Raw genomic sequence first — 19,211 nt, 5'->3', positions numbered from 1 at the left:
TAACCTTATCCGTCCTCATTTCACTAACATCACCCATCTTGGGCATGCTCTACATCCCAGCAGATTATTTGTGTCACATTATTTTTTTTTTGAAAACGGCAGTTTTCTTTACAACATTGGTGATGCGGAGCATTTTATTAAAGCCACTGTAGCGCTGTCAGAAGACTGTAACTCGCTCTGAAACGACAGTGCATTTGATTTCTGAAGGAACTGACTACTGGACTGCTAGATATTAAGTTAAGTACAGACTTTATTTGGGTTTTTGCTGCTTCTTGTACTTTTCTACTTTCTACTGCTGCTGTGTGTTCTTTGCTGGATTGGTTGTGTTGTTAGGCATAATTTAGAGGATTTTCTTAAAGTGAAACTAGTTAGTGTAAAGTGTGAATTTGGGGAGTGGAGGTTAACGACTCTCAGGTGCTTTTGACTGATTAGCCAGGGTGTGGCCTCCCCACCTGATTCTGACTACAAAATTAAGCTAGAATCAGACCAAATGACAGAGTGCACTTGATTTCTGAAGGAACTGACTACTGAGGCCTGTACTACGAAGCGAGATTTGGTGTTAACGAGCTAACTTCAGGTTCAAACCAGGGTTTTCTGTACTACGAAGGTGGATTAGTTGTTATCGGGTTCAATCGCCGTGGTAACTTATCCTGAACGCCTAACCTGGTCGGGAGCAGGTTATGTTGTTGATTAGAGATCAACCGGTGTGAAAGCACCGCCTACTGACCAATCAATACTCGACTGATAACGGCGTCACCGTTCTTAGAAGATCAGCTGGAGCTTGGTGGGCGGAGAGAGAGAGAGGTGCGCTCAGAAAAGTTAAAACATTTAGAGACCGACAACCCCGTTAACATTCCCTGATGGGTATATTTATGAAAGATATAGATTTGAAGCGGAGGGAATTACATATAGGCTATTTGTCGGCTTCTTCAGCCATGTGTTGCCAATATGCACATCGGTTAGAATTATGTTTTTATTTTTTTTATTTTCTCTGACAGCTTACCACTGCTGGGGTTGCAACTGAAATAAAAGGCTAAAGCAACGACAGTTCATGGAAAGCAAAAGTGTAATTATGGTCATATCTTGTGCCTGACTGATGGGGAAGTGACCAGTGTAGTCTAATGTAGGCTATTATAGTGGGTGTACTGTACTGTATATTGGCCAGAATCTGCCTTTGGGGAGGAGGGGGGCATATCATAGTGGGGGGTCTGGGTGTCCTCCCCCAGGGAAGTTTTAAGCATCAACGACTTCATTTCCTGCATTCCGATACACTTTTATGCAAAAAAAATTGGCTACCTTAGAAAAAAGCACGGATAACAATTCAAAATCTATCAAAAATATAATCAAAAGTATGTTACATGTCATTGGACATTTTTAAGTGGGTATATAGACATCCTGGAGCTATTACGTAGACTACACCACTGGAAGTGATATTGATAGGATAAGCGTTGTGATTTACGCAAAACAGCGTCAGCTTTTTTTGCCAGCTTTCCTTCCTGCATTTTGCCTGTAAAACCGTGTCTGTGTTCTTCATATTTATGTAGAATTATAGTTTGCTCTTCTTATGTAAAATATGCGGCTCTGGTAGATGTTTGCGATTGGTCGTGGTGCGCAAACACCACCTCTTTTATGTTAACGCGCGCGCCGCTGGATTGGGAAGCCCTGGGTTGATTGAACTAGTTGATAACCAGCGTCGTGATACAGGTTATGCGGGGCCACGGTTGTTAGGTTTGGTGAAGCCGGATAACTGAAAGCAATCCTGGACATGTTGATCTTGATTCGTAGTACAGGCCTCCGGACTGCTAGATATTAAGTTAAGTACAGACTTTATTTGGGTTTTTGCTGCTTCTTGTACTTTTCTACTTTCTACTGCTGCTGTGTGTTCTTTGCTGGATTGGTTGTATTGTTAGGCATAATTTAGAGGATTTTCTTAAAGTGAAACTAGTTAGTGTAAAGTGTGAATTTGGGGAGTGGAGGTTAACGACTCTCAGGTGCTTTTGACTGATTAGCCAGGGTGTGGCCTCCCCACCTGATTCTGACTACAAAAGTAAGCTAGAATCAGACCAAATGACAGAGTGCATTTGATTTCTGAAGGAACTGACTACTGGACTGCTAGATATTAAGTTAAGTACAGACTTTATTTGGGTTTTTGCTGCTTCTTGTACTTTTCTACTTTCTACTGCTGCTGTGTGTTCTTTGCTGGATTAGTTGTGTTGTTAGGCATAATTTAGAGGATTTTCTTAAAGTGAAACTAGTTAGTGTAAAGTGTGAATTTGGGGAGTGGAGGTTAACGACTCTCAGGTGCTTTTGACTGATTAGCCAGGGTGTGGCCTCCCCACCTGTAGCCAACACCAATCACCTCCTTGTATTTAATGTTGGCAATTGCGTGAAGCGGCAGCCTCAGCGGCAGCCTCATCGGACGAAGACTCGGAGGACAAAGACAAAGGAGTCTACGCGGGTAGATGACATACACTCTTCATTCTCAACCACACCTCCTGAAATCACCTTACCATCCATCACTTCCAGTACTCTTTCCTCTTTCACCCCTTTATCTCCAAACCAAATTCTTACTTTGATTACCTCTGCCCGCCCAACCACCTGCCCCCTGGATCCTATCCCTTCTCACCTTCTCCAGTCCATTGCTCCGGACCTCCTTCCTTTCCTCACCCATCTCATTAACATCTCCTTGTCAACTGGCTGTTTCCCCGATGCTCTCAAAGAGGAAAGAGTGACCCCACTGCTCAAAAAACCAACACTCGACTCCTCTGATGTAAATAACTATAGACCCGTCTCCCTTCTTCCATTTCTATCTAAAAATCTTGAGCGTGCCATTTATAATTAACTCTCTACCTATCTCCACCAGAACAACCTTCTTGATCCCCACCAGTCTGGCTTCAAGGCTGGCCACTCAACAGAAACTGCCCTCCTTGCTGTCACTGAGCAGCTTCACATCGCTAGAACAACCTCTCTCTCTTCCATTATCAAGGATCAGGATCTTTCTGCTGCCTTTGACACAGTGAACCACCAGATCCTCATTTCGACACTCCGAAATCTGGGTGTCTCAGGCTCTGCGCTCTCATTACTCACATCTTACCTGGCAGACCGAACCTACCGGGTAACCTGGAGAGGGTCTAGCTCAGAACCTTGCCCACTAAAACTGGGGTTCCTCAGGGATCAGTCCTGGGTCCCCTCCTCTTCTCTCTGTACACCAACTCTCTCGGGTCTGTCATTCAGTCGCATGGCTTTTCTTATCACAGCTTGACACCCAACTAATTCTCTCCTTTCCTGAGTCTGAAACTCAGGTAGCAGCACGTATCTCGGCCTGTCTGACTGACATCTCTTCTTGGATGTCCACACACCATCTGAAACTCAACCTTGACAAGACTGAGCTCCTTTTCCTTCCAGGGAAGGGCTCTCCTACCCAAGACCTGACTATAACAATTGACAACTCTATAGTAGTCCCCACCAAGACTGCTAGAAACCTGGGTGTAACACTTGACGACCAACTCTCCTTCACTGCTAACATTGCTGCAACCACCCGATCGTGTAGATACATGCTGCATAACATCAGAAGGATACGTCCCCTTCTAACGCAGAAGGCGGCTCAGGTTCTGGTTCAGGCTCTAGTCATCTCACGTCTAGACTACTGCAACTCCCTCCTGATTGGCCTGCCTGCATGTGCCTTCCAACCCCTGCAGCTCATTCAGAATGCAGCGGCTCGACTTGTCTTCAACCTCCCCAAGTTCTCTCACACTACACCTCTCCTCCGCTCTCTTCACTGGTTACCAATTGCGGCCCGCATCCGCTTCAAGACACTAGTACTTACGTACAGGGCCACGAACGGATCAGCACCCGCTTACATCCAGAACATGGTCAAACCATATACCCCAACCCAAACTGCTGGCTGCTCCCTCACAGCGAGGGAGAACTAATCACTCAACGAAATCCCGACTGTTCACTGTCCTGGCTCCCAAATGGTGGAACGAGCTCCCCATCGATATCAGGATGGCCGAAAGCCTACACATCTTCCGCCGAAGGCTAAAAACGCATCTCTTCCGACTACACCTCGGATAAAATTCTTGAACTTGCACTTTCGAACCTGCACTTTCATTTGTCTCTTTGTAGCTTTGCCTATTTAAAGCTACTGTATTTGCACTTACTACTTGTTGTCTGGAGTTTGAACCTTCAGTTGAAAGCACTTAATTGTAAGTCGCTTTGGATAAAAGCGTCAGCTAAATGACATGTAATGTAATGTAATGAAACGTGTTTCAAATGTTTTGTAGTGTTCCCTGGCCACAAACCAGTAAGAGCCATTAAAAGGAGTTCCACAGTATTGCAGGTGTAAACCCTTTGAAATAAAAGATTATGAATTATAATTCTGTTAATGATGGTGCTGCAGCCTCAGTGGGATTAGTAGGCGTAGTACTTTACTCTATATTTACTCTAGCAGCAATTTTCTCCCACGCAAATTTTCTCTCTTTTGCAGCCGCCACTGGGTTGTTTTTTTAACTCGCTGTTTGTGCACATGAGTATTGTGGTTGTTACCATGGTGAATCGTAGTATCATGGCTCCATTCGTGCTGCCTTTTTATTGTGGTGGTGCACGCGTGTGAACCTACTCTGAGTTGATTGAACCAACTCATATCAGCTGTTCTGAAACCGAAAACTCTGAGTTTCCCATCTCAGGGTAAATCAACTCAGAGATCAGGGTTAGACTCAGAGTTTGTTAAACCTCCTTCCTGAAACGGGGCCCTGGTGTCATATGTGAAGCAGAGCCAACACTCCGCGCTGCTCGACTCACACCTTCTACCACCTCTAAGATAGACTTGTGAAATTGTTTAAAGCATCTGATTAGAAACTATTCTTAAAAGTGTGTTTTAAAATTATATTAAATACATACACATCAGAAATGACTTTTTTGGTGTTCGAGTCGTAAAAAGAAAAATAAGTTTGTTTTGTTTTTCTTTTCTCAAATATCAGATCAGACAAACACTGCGTAAATATATGTATTCTTTCTTCAAAAATGGGGAAATCTCAGTATAAACAGAATTATTCTTCTATTTGGAGTAATCCACGGATCAGTATAGAGAAGCATTTATTTGGGATACCTGACAGGAGGCTGGTTTAAGTGTGATAAATTATCTCTATATAGGCACAACAATTAAGTCATTAGTTGACCAATTTAATTTGAAAGGAAAGGGAGATTTTTGGATACACCTACAAACAACACCTACAAATTCGGCCCTGGCAATTCCATCCCTTACTGGCCCAATTTCAGACGGGGAGATTATTTGCTTTATAATTGCAAAAACCAGGCTCAAATTAGATTATGGCAGCAGCAGCATGAGGTGCACGTACAGGCTTTCATAATTAAATAATACACACACTGGAGCAATTCATGGCACCATCTTAGAATGGTAATGCTTGCATATTTAAAACATATTATTACATACTTAAACACCCAAAACACCAAAGTACAAAGACATAGCAGACCAGACGCAAGCTTTTATTTTGAAAAGTAGAAGCCCGACAGCACCAGACGGGAGGCTCCAGGCTGCAGCTGTACAGTCTTGCATGTTTTTGTCAAACTAGTGTGAAACACAATTTTTTTCTTTTTTCCTGAGGCCCAAATCGACCCAAGAGTGTATCGGCCCTTCTGGCATTCGCCAGAACTGCCAGATTGCCGGTCTGCCTATGCCTACAACTATGGAGCAGTATAGAGAGTATCTTTAAACTTAATAGGAGAGAAGTGGAAAATAATATGGTGAAAGACTTTTTTAATTTACCCACCATAACGCATCGTGCCTTCATTTTTTTTTATGTATAATGAATATTCAAAGTGGGAGATGTGAGAATTTAAGGTTGATTTGGCAAAAGGATACAGGAAAGGATATTGGGGAAGAGACATGGCAAAACATAATATCTAATGTTGCCAGGGCTACAAGAGACATTTGAAGCAAATTCATCCATTATAAAATTGTTCATAGATTTTATTTCTTCCCTTTTGGAGGGAGGTGCTAGAGAAACTTGGAGAATGGATAGGGCAACCTTGTCTAGATTCCCCTCAGTTATGCCTTCTTGGAGACAAAACACTGCTACCACAAGGGGGTCACCAAAGTGCAGTTTGGACTTGTGATGGCAGGCTGTATTACTGCAGCAACACTTAGGCTACGTTCAGACTGCAGGCAAAAGTGGCCAGATCAGACTTCTTCAGAAGTAGTGTGAACACTCAGATCAGATTTTTTCAAATCAGATTTAGACCACTTCCATATGTGGTCCTGAATCAGACCCAGGTCTGATTTTTTTCAATGCAGCCGCAGTGTGAACAACCATGGTGGATTTGATGCGACTTTTACGTCAATCTACATCGACATTTGTCACAAGACAGAGACACAGACACAGACAGTAACATTCAAAACTTGACTAGGCCTACAAAATGGAGAACAGTGATGGACCAAGTCAATGGAGGGAGAGTGAGGTGTTAGACCTAATTGGTGTATGGGGAGAGACTTCGATTCAATCAAAACTAGAAGGATCATACCGTAACCGCTCCTTTTTTGAAAAAATAGCCAATTTGGCTCTCTTTCTCTTCATTCTTCTCCTCCTCAGCACCTGCTCATTAATGTTACGGCTTCCATTACACAAACATTTTGAAATAAAAGCGAAAATGCTTACTTCCTCCATAACCTCACTAACTTTAGTTCAACAGCGTGCTGCGTCTGATGTCATTGTTATTGTTCTTTTGCGCATGCCGGTCAGTTCAAAACCGCAAACCGTTCACACTGGAATCTGATATAGGCAACATTTTAAAAGGTAATGTGAACAGCCAAACAAAAAATCGGATCTGAGCAAAAAAATCCAAATTAAGCGTTAAGACTTGCGGTGTGAATTTAGGCTTATTCTGCGCATTGGAAGAATGCAAACAAGCCACTACTCACAAAATAAAATAAAGTTATGACAGAGACTGCTTCCTTTGAATACTCAATAGCTAGATTGAACAATAGAAAAGGTAAATTTAGTCAGGTATGGGATCACTTTACTCTTATATATTAAAGGCCTATTGCAATAAAAAGGTGTTTAAGGAAATTACATATTTGACTCAATTACAAGATGTGCTGTTCTAAGGGTAAATGTTTTTGACTGTCTTTGTTACTGAGGTTTAGTTGTTTTGTTTGTTTAGTGTTTTTTTTATTATTATTATTTGTTCTTTGTGTGTGTTGTTGTTGTTCTTGGATATATATTTTTTTCTTTTATTATAAAAATAATATTGTATGAAGACTATCTGATTGAATGCCTATGAAAACATGTTAATAAATAACTGACAAAAAAATGGGGTTTTGCTAAAAATACAGTATTTACTGCATATTTGTCAACTGCCCAAATATGTAGCAAAGAGAAAGGACATGAAGGAGGAACTGAAACGAGGAGTGAAGAGCAAGAGGATGAGCAAGAGCAAGAAGAAGAAGAGGAAGATTACCGCCTTGCTGTCGTTGCCGTACAGCAGCAGACCGGCCCTGGTGACGGTGGCGGCCCGGCTGGCTCCGGGGATCTGCAGCGGCTGGCCGATAGCTATGGAGCCGTTATCCACCAGAGTGGAGCCGTAGAAAGTCACTTTCTATAGAAAGAGAGACACCAAACAGCACAACTTTGGTGAGGACCAGATCTAATGAAAGTCAACAGTTAAAGCGTAACTAACGTTTTTTTCAACCTGGACCCTATTTTCCTATGGTTTTGTGTGACTGATGGGAACAACAATCTTTGACATTGGTCCAGCATTAAGCAAGATCGCTGTAGTTGGCAGCGCTAAAACAAGCTACAATGTAAGTTAATAGGACAATTGTCCAGCTTGTATTTACCTTCACAAAAGTGCTTGTTTTGCCGCTGACAGGCTCAGATTAGTATTTTAAGTGGCTGACATTATGGAAAGAATCCCTTCAGAGATAGACCTTTAAAACCTCTTTGAGACCTTTCTGTTCAACCAGAAACAGCTCTGAAGTCGCTAGCACTAAACCCACCAGACTCCATTTAAAAAGGCAATAATTTAGCCTGTACAGAGCCAACATATTTTCACATGTAAATCGGTAAACTGTGTGTTTATTTCAACCAAAACTAGAGTTGTGATGGTTGGAAAAGTGGAAAGACGACCCAATACGGCTTTTCATAGTTTTATTTACTTTCTCTCGACTTTGAAGTGTATTTTACGATACTAAAATTACTGTTTATTTACATGGAGTCTGGTGGGTTTAGTGAAAGCAATTTCGTGGATGTTTTTATGTTTAAAAAAAGGATCTTACTCTTTAACAGAAAGTTCAACCTCCTTAGAAATCCTTTCCATATTGTTGTCAGACACTTAGAATATCAATCGGAGTCTGTCAGCGGCAAAACAAGCACTTTTATGAAGGTAAATACAAGCTGGACAATTACCCTATTAAGGTCCAGGTTGGAAAAAACGGTAGTTACCCTTTAAGAGCATCTTAAAAATGACTCAGTTACAGCCATCTCTGCAGTATTTCTCTATGTCATTAAACAGCCAGGACTCAATAAGCAACAATCTTCTTGAGTTTAACACTGTTTCCCCACAGTGTTAATGAGCTTCATTCCTTGGCTACTGCATTAATGAATAAGTCATTTAAGAGGAGTACTGACTCATGTTTTTTAAGATTGACTTATTTTATAAGATATCAATAGACAATATGATGTCTGTTAAGTGAGTATTCAAAGTCAGTCAGAGTGTTACCTGTCCCTCCACCTCTGCCCAGGCACCAGGCACTTTGTCGTTTCCTCGGATCCAGTTGTGGAGAGCCTCAGCTGACTGGTTCCAGTCAATCTGCCAACAGTCAGGGGAATCGATTGTCATTATGTCTTTAGAAGCAATATACAAAAAATATTTATATTTGACTTGGAAAATCTGAATTCATGTAGTTTGAATATCCCACTTTCAAAATATCTTGTTTTAATTCAGTCTCCATTGTTTACCCTCAGCAGCCCCAACATTCAATTTCTTGCATTTTGTGTCTGAATGTCATCAATCCAATTTGAGCATCTGAAAATACCCAGTTTTTTTTTTTATATTCAATTTGTGAGTCTTAAAATTTTTTGAAATTGCACAACTTGAAATAATTTACCAGAAATGTCCAAGGCTTCAGAACACATACACTCAGAGAGATTGTTTTCAAAGTCAAATATTTCAATGCTATACATTCAGTGGTATTTCAATTTAAACATTAGTTCTCAGTTGCTGATGTAAATCTACAGTCAATGACCAAGGCATCCAATATCGTGCTCTCAGTTCTACATTGTTTTAAAGCTGTTGTTAATATCTGGAAACCAAACTAGCAACAATTGCCATAAACTTTGACACACATTGAACATAACTATAACCGACTGATAGGTCATGAATTTAGTTAGCATACATTATATGATTATAAAATCTTTTATACCAGCATAAACCTAGAGGGTATTAGTGCAACTCATAGTTTGAGTACCCTTACGCCACATTTAAATCAGCTTCTCTGTTTCCTGCCAGCTCCTTCTTGTTTACTATCTAATAATCTAGTGATTGTGAATCATTTTATTTTGCATCTCAACGACATGGTTTTACATGTCTTATAGCTTTACATTTGGCTCATAGTGTCTTCTTCTCCCTTATGCCTATAGAGAGAACTGATGGTTGTGTATTACCTTGGCGTTGTCTTTCTTCTGAATGCACTCATATGTGGCTCCCTCCTCTGGCTGGCTGATCCTCGGGGCCTTCCCTTCTGCTATCAGCCTCACCGCCTCCACCTGGAACCAGAACAATGCAGTTCCAGTCAGTGGAGCTAACGTGTGCTATCTGTATGGACTTTGCCATCGCTGTGTTGTTATGGGGGGGGCGCGGTCACGTAAGACGTAAGTCATGTGGACGCGCTGTTGTCATTACATAGAATTCTTCATGGGGGCGACAGAAACCACGCACTATAGCTATAATGGACCATATTTTCAAACACTCTGTAAAGTTTTAGATGTGTCCTGCTGGTTCACACAGCCATATGTACTGGATGTGTGTTTGCTATGAAAATCCATGAGCAGTAACTTGAAATGTAGTCAAGTTGTGTGATCCATTAGGGTGAACATCAAGTCTCATGTTAATGTTTGATTGTCAGTTCAGTATAAACTACTGAAAAAAGATTGATTTGAATAGTCAGCACTGTAATTCCACGCAATGATAATCTAATTTACTGTGATGAATTGCACAAGGAGCATGAAAAAACAGTGATATAGCACTTTAAAACTGCATTAATCAGTATTTCTGTATGAACAATGGGTTAAATAAATATGTGTATAGTCTCTCGTAGTGATCAACAAACAGATATATCTGACAAAGCCAAACAGCAGACAGACACAGTTAGATAGTAGCTGGTGTGGGGCATTCAGCTGCTAAAGACACAGATATTGATTGCAGCTGGGTGTAGCACTGTTACCCAAGCAAAAATTCCCCTTGGGAACAATAAGGTAAATGTTATCTTACAGGGGCGGAGCGGGGGTCCAGCCCCGAATGTTTTCTCAAAAGCCTTAATCTGTTAGGCCAACATTACTGTCTTTCAGAAGGCTGTAGTGGGCTCCGTTTTAAAGCTAGAGCGAAGATATTACCTATATCTTGAAAAGATATGAAAAGAGACCTAAGGGATCCAGTGGTACCAACCATGTCATGCTAACTAAGGGCGTTTTAACATCTATAGTTTGTTTGCTTTGGTCCAAATCAGTTGATGAGTTGGTAAACTTTCCCCTTAGTTTGGTTTCACACCTGGAAAAATCTAAGCGTACTAAAATGCGTCATTATAAATCATGCGAACGTTCACCCCTCTTATTGGTCGGATGTGTCTGGGGCAGGTGCAAAAAAGTAAATACAGGAAGAAGGTCCTGTGTGGACTAGTGCATATTTCTTGCATCTCCGTGGTCAAACCAGCTCATTTAATTAATTAAAGACATTGTTTAACAAGCGACGTTACTGCGTCTGCTCTGGTTACCGAAACTTCGCTCTGCTGTGCCGGTGTCTCCAACTTTAGCGCCTGCTGGTTTGACCACGGAGATGCGAGTGACGGACGGCGAGCTTGACTGCAGTCTGTTTCTGTGAGAGAAACAATGCAAGCTGCTACAATTTGCTGTTCTGCCACATCACAGGTTGCTAAACACACCTCACTACAGGAGACATTAGCTCAGGTTTGATGAATATATAGTTGTTGCCACAAGTCTATATGAAATCAACCTGGTTCTAAGAAAAACAGGTTTTATTCGCGAGGTCATGCAGAAGTACTACACAACTCACAATCCTAAGCGAATCAGCGACGTCTGCGATTGGTGGAGCTCGCTGTTACCAAGGAAATATTTACCGCATCAGCGAACCGACAAACGGCTAGCAAGCTGCTACCACTGAAGTCTACGATCGTTTCTGTGCATATAGTCTCGTTGCTTTGACTTTTTAAAAACATTCTTTTGAGCCCAATCAAATGTTTCATGGTGACGATTCCACTCGGAGCTGGTTGGCTTGGTTCCAGGCTTAAAACTCTTCATATAAACATTTAATGAAACGTCAATAGAGATATTGAACAGGGAAAAACACTTCCGAAACCAGAGCCGTTCTAAACATGGGCGCTCACTGTTGAGCTTGAATTAGTTAGAGCAGCCCAGATTATTATGGGATCGATTCAAACGCAGCAGATTTGTCAGCTAAACATTAATTATGTGTAACTCTACTCCAGCATAGTATAACAAACATAGGTTTCAAGATTAGTTATGATGTTTATGCCAAATTCCGACCCTACCTGTTTTATGTAATTTAAAAAAAGCAGCCGCAATCTTTGCCTCTCTTTAGGTGGCAGGAGTGAAAATGAGTCAGAATGATGAGGACAGCAACAATTAGATACAAAACAGGAGGTAGGCTCTACAGGATCTTCTTCCTTGGCAACTATCGTTTTTTCCCAAATGATTAACTGATTTTATGGAATAATTTTCTCAAATGGCTTGAAAAATAGTGCAAATAGCTGCCGTATATAGTAAAAAAAAAAGAAAGAAAGAAAATAAAGCCCCCGGACCCCCCTAGGTTTGAGCTGAGCCCTGAATGTTAACAACAAATATAATGTTAGCTTATATTTGGTGGAGACCAGAACAGATGTAAAAGAGAGAGAATAATAGAGCTACACTGATTGGTTGGGCAGAAATACCTCTCCACATTAAAAGCAAATGTTGCTCTGTGTCTGCTGGATGCGTAAAGAGGCAACAGATCAACTTTGAAAGGCCATAATAATATCATCATATGTGTGATTTTCAGCTTCAGCTGATTTGCCAGTGCACTGCAGTATTTATGTAAGATAGGAAAGTAAAACACCAGTAGCTCTACAACAAATACTCCAGTTCTGTGTCTGAATGCAGACTCTGAATGACATTTTCCAGATTCTGATGTAATAATGTACCCATTAGACAGACTGAGTACTGTAAAGTATATATAAAGTGTGTTACACCACAGTGTGTGCCAGATGACCCACTATAACCTCTGAAGCAAACAAAGCATGTTAAAGTGTTACTATTGAATGATCTGTGGACTGGATCTGAAGCACCTATCACAATGAGTGTATGGAATGGCTTTATAATATACATGCTCTCTCTTTACCAAAACGCTCAGCCTACACCACCCACAATGCCTTGCCCCCTCAATACACTTACTGTGCCTTTGACACCCTCTGGAAAGAGAAATCTCTTGTAGATTGTGTTGACAGTGTCATTGGGCTCAACATCACAGTCCCTCTGCAGCAGGATTGGTCCCGTGTCCAGTCCGTCATCGGCCCAGAACACGGTGAAGCCGCCTTTTTTGTCACCGTGGATCAGGGTCCTGTGTGTCAGGGGACAGCAGGTCAAAGACTGAGCTTGTCGCCATGCCATCCCCAACCTAATGAACATGACATGACTCACCAGTTGATAGCGGAGGCTCCCCTGTGGCGAGGCAGCAGCGAGGGGTGGTAGATGATGGAGCCGTGTTTGGGGTGGTCGATGACCTCCATGGGGATGAACTGGGAGCAGAAAGGCAGGACGTTGAGCTCGGCGCCGATGGCCTTGTACTGAGCCACCACCTCCGGGATAGCCTGGCCCTTCACACGCCAGCGGGGGAACTTGAACACGGCAACACCATCCTTCTCCGCCTCAGTTGCTGTGGGAGAAAAGAATGATCCAATTCTTACATTGTGGTGTAACAAAGCTTTTAGTAACAAGTTACATAAAGACTGAAAATATAATGATGATTTTGTATTATCAGATATTACAGTAATGATATCCAGGAGTTAAAGTGGGCTGGAACGACCTGGTTCGGCGTTACTGTTGCTTCAATTTACAAGTAAATGAATCTAATTGGCAGTTTCATACATCTGTGTTTCCTGTTTGTTTAAAATAACGCTAAATATCCATTCCAGTGTTTCCCCTGTTCCCTCTCAGCAGCGCACCGTGAGTTCATGAACAAGGCAAGTGTCTGTGGTGAGTTCGCATTTCTGTAAAAATAGCAGGACAGTCACATACTATCTGGTATAGTCGGTTAAACAAGTGAAGATCACGTTGCCGGTTACAAACAGGCTTGGTAGCGATCGACACAGTAACCTGCTGCAGATCCGGTGTTTTTATCTGAGCTAGACAGAGAATATTCAGTTAAAACAGATTGGTGATGCTGTTCTGCCCTCGTTATTCTCTGTGAAGTTAGCTGGAAGTGAATGTAACCCCGGTGGGTTTTATGTGGACTGTCTGCATCGGACTCCGTTTAAAGAATAGCCTTTTAAATGCTTGTCAGCATAGCTACTTAGGAGGCAGTTTGGCCTTGTGTGCTCTGATTCATTTGGCATGCAATCATAATTTAACTCCTAGTGATAAAAGTGGTGGTGTGAAGAGTCCAAATTTCATTTGGCACCATCCTGTGTCTATTTGATCAGTCAGTAAATGTTTTACCCAGTGGGTCAGCCCTGCCATCCTTGTCAGGGATGGTGAAGACTCCTACGATGGTGTAACCTTCCTTCCTCAGCTCTTTGTAAACCTCTTGGCCGAACAGACTCTGTCCAATCAATGCAATCTTCATCCTCACACGTCACTGGGTTCTGGAGAGGCAGCAACACACACCAGGACAAACAGAACATATGTTTGGAATTATTACAAGCACTCAAAGTATATGGATTATGTCACATTTCATATTGCAAGTGATGGTTTCTTGGGCTAAGGTTTACATCCTGCATAGCATTTTTCATACTTGCAAGTTCTTTGCAACTGAAATCAATTTGTTCTGTGTTTGGCTAAAGGGCACTTTAAGCTCCAAGAGACCTAAGGGCCCTGAGACACCAACCAGATGGGCCGACCGTCGGCGGAAAAGTCAGTCGGGTCCCCAAGGTCCAAAAAATGCCTCAGAACACACTGAGGCGACGCCGACTTGAGCGTACACTCTGCGCGTGCGCGAAACTTAATACGTCTCCATAGCAATTTGTCATGGTGTTGTTGGAGCATGTCACACATACAAATATAAGAAGGATAAAAAGATATAAACAATATAAGTATAAACATATACACACAGTACGTATTAATAACGATAAAATAAATTTAAATAAATAGTAAAAAGTATTCAGCTTAGACCCCTACAGTTTCCATCAGCGGTTGATGCATAGACTGTATAAGTGAACCATAACATGTGGTGGATGGCTGCAGTATAGCTCATATATCCTGCCCCCTCCATGTTAGCACAGGCATTCAGAATTAACAGGCTCTCTAAAACCCGGTACATAAACAGTGGTGCCCCTCAGGGCTGCGTACCTCACCTCTCCTGTATTCATTGTACAGTGTAAATGTAAATGGACTGTATTTATATTGCACTTTACTAGTCTTAACGACTAGTACTCAAAGCGCTTTTACAGGCACCAAACACCATTCACACACATTCATACACTGGTGGCTGAGGCTGCCACCTGCTCATCAGATAAACATTCACACACCGATGGCACAGCATCGGGAGCAACTGCAAGGCCAGGGATCAAACCACCAACCCTCCGATTGGTAGGCGACGACTCCACCTGAGCCACGGCCACCCCACTGACTGCATTCCACACCATCAACTGTGAAGATGTTTAAATTTGCAGACAAAACAACAGTTGTAGGGATGATCTCATACAACAATGAATCAGCCTACAGAAAAGAGGTTTTGTCGCTGGTTGACTGGTGCTGTCGCTACAGCTTGGGACTGGATGTTTCCAAAACTGAAGAGCTGGTGGTGGACTTTGGGAGAGCCTTCCCAGCTCTCCCACCACTGTCCATTAACCACCTAGAGGTGGAGAGAGTAGAACAACAATATCCTCCTCTTTGAAATGGGATGACTACTCAATCTTTATCATCAAAAACACCCACCAAAGACTCTTTTTTTCTGTGGCAGCTCATCAACAGTTTGGGTAACTGTGATAAAAAGTATTTTCACCTGTTTCTATAAGTGTTGTATGACAGCTCCACAGCTCAGCAGAGGAAGCAGCTGGACAGAATGGTTTGCTCTGCCTCAAAAATCCTCAGCTGCAAACTCAACCCCATCTCTGACAAGCCCTGCATTCAGCGCAAAGGTCTATAAATACTACAGGACTCCATGCACCCCACCTATCTAACCCCCTCTTAATAACTCTCCCCTCGGGGCCATCAAACACCAAGACATCCCGGTTCCTTCATAGCACATACAGCAGAAGCATCCTGTTGCTATACGGCTCCCCAATTCTTCACCAGCACTTTACAAAAGCCTGCACCAACTAATACTGTTTTTAAAGCACCTTTATTCTGTACTGTATATTTCATGGACATATGTAATGCATGTAATGTTTATGTAATAAGTGTTGTGTTTTTATTTCTTATTGTACTTATTGTCTGTTATTCTATCATGAGCACACTGAGGCTAATTCCTAAAAACTAAGCTGTATGGCAATACAGTACTAAATCTTGAATAAATATTGCATGCAGAGACATTTTGATTATGTTTGTTAATCTTTAGTTTGTATTTCACTACCGTAAATATATGCAGCATAAAAACAGCAATATGATCATTGTACAGCAGCACATTCTCAATGAATGAAAAACTGCTTAGTAGGCTAGCCCAATTATGACAGTTTATTGACCCCGAACAGCGAAGGGTGGGGCCTGCTGTCCTGCCAACCAATCAAATCCCTTAGTGTAGCTCATGTCTCCGGTGTTGACCAATCAAAAGCACGGAGGAGTTGATGGGATTTGACAGCGTTCAGACCGACAGCTCCCGACAAAACCTTTAGCCCCAAACAGTCTATTAAACATATTAATAAATCGCATATTATCCAGACCACACTGTATTAAGTCATAAGCAACCACAATGTAGAACTGTCAAATTAATATCCTCAACAGTTGCTTCAAACAGTCTCTTAGTATGTGTGTGTGTGTGTGTGTGTGTGTGTGTGTGCGCGCGCGCGCCCCATGCAGAGACTCACCGTGCGTGCAGCCGCAGTGCTCCTCTGCTGCCTGAAAGCGACCGGTCGGACGGAGAGAGCAGTGCTTTCCCTTATCTCCCCCAGGCAGACTCAGGCGGGCGGCCCGATTGCATAACATGCGAAATGAAGCAGAGTGATTGGACGGGACGGGCCATGAGGTTGCAGGGGGCGGCCTATCAGCTGCTGGTGTCTTTGAGTAAACCCAATCACACACTGACTTCATTTGACCTATTAATAAGCTAAACGTATTCTCACAGGGAGAAATGTGTCAATCAATCTTGTGATTTTATTTTTAATTGAACTTTCTGTGTTATATCCATAACTTTTGTTAAGGAAAAACATAAGAACATAAGAAATGATTTGGTGCCACATAATGTTCCCATGCTCAACATGGGCATATTATGAATATTATGGAGCTACTGCTGTAGTCTTAGTCTTTTCTGTATTCATACTATGACAAAGCAGAGTTATACTCAAATGCATTTTATTTTCTCTTTTATGTTTTACAATCATTTCTATGAAAGTTAATTAACCAATTATTTAATCAAGGGAAACAAGAAATGCAAAAAGTAAAGGTAAACTTCAAAAATTAAGTAGGCCTAAAATAGTTATAAGGGAAGAACAAAAAGACCGAAATCGGTGACTTGTTTGTTTGTTTGATTGATTGATTGATTGATTTATTGATTGATTATCCCAGAGGGTACATGGCACTAAATAATAATAATAATGATATGATAGAAATAGGCAGAGTAAAAACAATCAAAGACAAGGACCACACATGCCAGACACCAGTGCACCAGTACAAGGATTTGATAGTTCTTATTTTGAAAAGTTCCAGGAAATAACTACATCACCTGGTAGTTATTGTTGTAAAGAAACACACTTTAGTTTAACTATGTTGATTTTGAAAGCAGCTGATTTTCATTTCCAGATGAATTTCCTTGAAAATAATTACTCAATTTCATTTAATGTATTGGTACGGGCAACACACGTGGATCAACGTGTCTCTAAATGAGCCAGTGTTAGCCAGCCGCTAACTTTCAACTGGAGTCATTTAGCCAGAGGTTTTGAGACCAGAGCAACAGGAAACAGCGAGACATTAGTATGGGTTAAAATGTACAGCCAGAAGACAACAAGATGCCATAAAGACAGCTCAAGCAGCAGAATAAGCTTTTCTCAAGAAGCCATGCAGAGACATTAGTACATTAACACATCATCAGTATCTACATTCAGTACACAAAAGCCATGCAAGCAACAAAACACAGCCAAGTAACAAGGATTATAGCAGAGCAGCAATAAGCAACAAGACAAAGAAAATAAATAAATACAACAATCATGATGGGGATATTAAAAGTCGCAGTACAAGTTAATAAGATGGGGAAATTAAAGTATAAGTATAAGAAATAAAGTATAATTTCATACGTGCCCAAGTAAGAGATGGGACAGCAGGATTAGCCAGTAATACTGTAATAACAATAATAATAAACTTACTATTTCATAAGAATTTTCACAATTCTGATTGTTTAAAAGCCAGGCCTTGAGACTTTGTGTGAAGGTTTGTTAGGTGGTGCAGTTTCTTATTTCCATTGGTAGTGTTCTCTTACAGAGAAGCACGATTGGCTGAAGGAGATGGACCTGAAAGGGATTACACGGTCCTCTCAGAGCAGATCTTGTGGATCTATTGTTTCTAGTTCTATTTTTCTGCCTAATAAAATTGTTAAGTGATGCCTTACCATTTAGGATTTTCTTCTCTATTGTTAAAATACTTTTTGCTAACACTATGGTCATTGTTCATAACTGATAGTCAATGAAACATTTGCCTAAAGGCCCGGACACACAGAGCCGATAATCGGCCGTTGGACAGTCTGGCGAGGTCAGTGACTCAAGTCTCTTCGGTGTGTTCCGTGCTGTCAGCCGTCTGAGGGGCATGTATAATCGGCGGGGCGGGCACTGCCGGCAGTCAGACTCAAATTACCCATGTGATTGATAGAGTGCTAACCGGGAAACAGGGATCGGAATGAGTGTGACTAGAGTCTCTCAAAATCTGACAAAAATCTTTTAAACTGACCTTTGCTGATCTGAAATGAAGACAGATTCAGCAACTGCATGGCCTATTTCTCGCTTAAAATGTTTTCAGAAACACGTTTCAGTGAACTATTTTAGTACAATATGAGATCGTATTCTGAACAAGCCGCCATGACAGTCTGTCTTTGAATTTCTGCAGAAATAAGACCCACGTGACGCGTTCGTCCAATCAGCTGCCAGTTTTCAGTTTTGGGCGACAATCAAGATTAGCGCCGCCTGCTGTTATGGAGATATATTACGTCTCGTCTCTTCGGTGTGTTCTGAGGCATTTTTTTGACCAACTCGGGGAGACTGATCAATCCAACTGCCTTTTCTGCCGACGGTTGGCCGTCTGGTTGGTGTGTAAGCAGCTTTATATTAGCCTCGTGAGACCATCCCGATCTCGCGAGCTCCAGTTTTCCACTCGCAGATCAGTCTGGCATCTTGAGACAGAGAAGATTTGGAGCCATTTGCTAAACGACCGACCAATCAGCGTTGGTTTTGAGGCGGGTTTAGGTGTGATGCAACGAGAAGCGACTGTTTATCTAAACAACGTTGGTTTAGTCACCAACATAGGTGGTGATAGACAGATGGTTTATCCAATCAGCTAACCATTATTTTCGCCCCTTCCCAAAAGTTCTCCAACAGAAAGTTCCCAGAT

General features: G+C 41.7%; 1 protein-coding gene across 1 annotated transcript in view; it reads right to left on the bottom strand.

The window, feature by feature from the left end:
• The window catches only part of LOC116050232 (cytosolic 10-formyltetrahydrofolate dehydrogenase-like), a 30,761-nt gene extending 14,165 nt beyond the window's left edge, over window positions 1–16,596 (bottom strand). The window contains exons 1-7 of the mRNA XM_031300198.2: window positions 16,487–16,596; window positions 13,962–14,107; window positions 12,945–13,179; window positions 12,699–12,864; window positions 9,681–9,782; window positions 8,737–8,826; window positions 7,477–7,614 (exon numbers count right to left, since the gene is read on the bottom strand). Coding sequence (XP_031156058.1) covers window positions 7,477–7,614; window positions 8,737–8,826; window positions 9,681–9,782; window positions 12,699–12,864; window positions 12,945–13,179; window positions 13,962–14,088 — 858 coding nt within the window. The 5' untranslated portion in view covers window positions 14,089–14,107; window positions 16,487–16,596. The remainder of the gene's footprint in view (window positions 1–7,476; window positions 7,615–8,736; window positions 8,827–9,680; window positions 9,783–12,698; window positions 12,865–12,944; window positions 13,180–13,961; window positions 14,108–16,486) is intronic.
• Between the last annotated feature and the right edge of the window lie 2,615 nt (window positions 16,597–19,211).

Source organism: Sander lucioperca, chromosome 6, assembly GCF_008315115.2.
Source record: "Sander lucioperca isolate FBNREF2018 chromosome 6, SLUC_FBN_1.2, whole genome shotgun sequence".
Taxonomy (NCBI): Eukaryota; Metazoa; Chordata; class Actinopteri; order Perciformes; family Percidae; genus Sander; species Sander lucioperca.
Note: the sequence above shows the minus strand (reverse complement) of the source record. Positions and strands in the feature narration are given on the sequence as shown.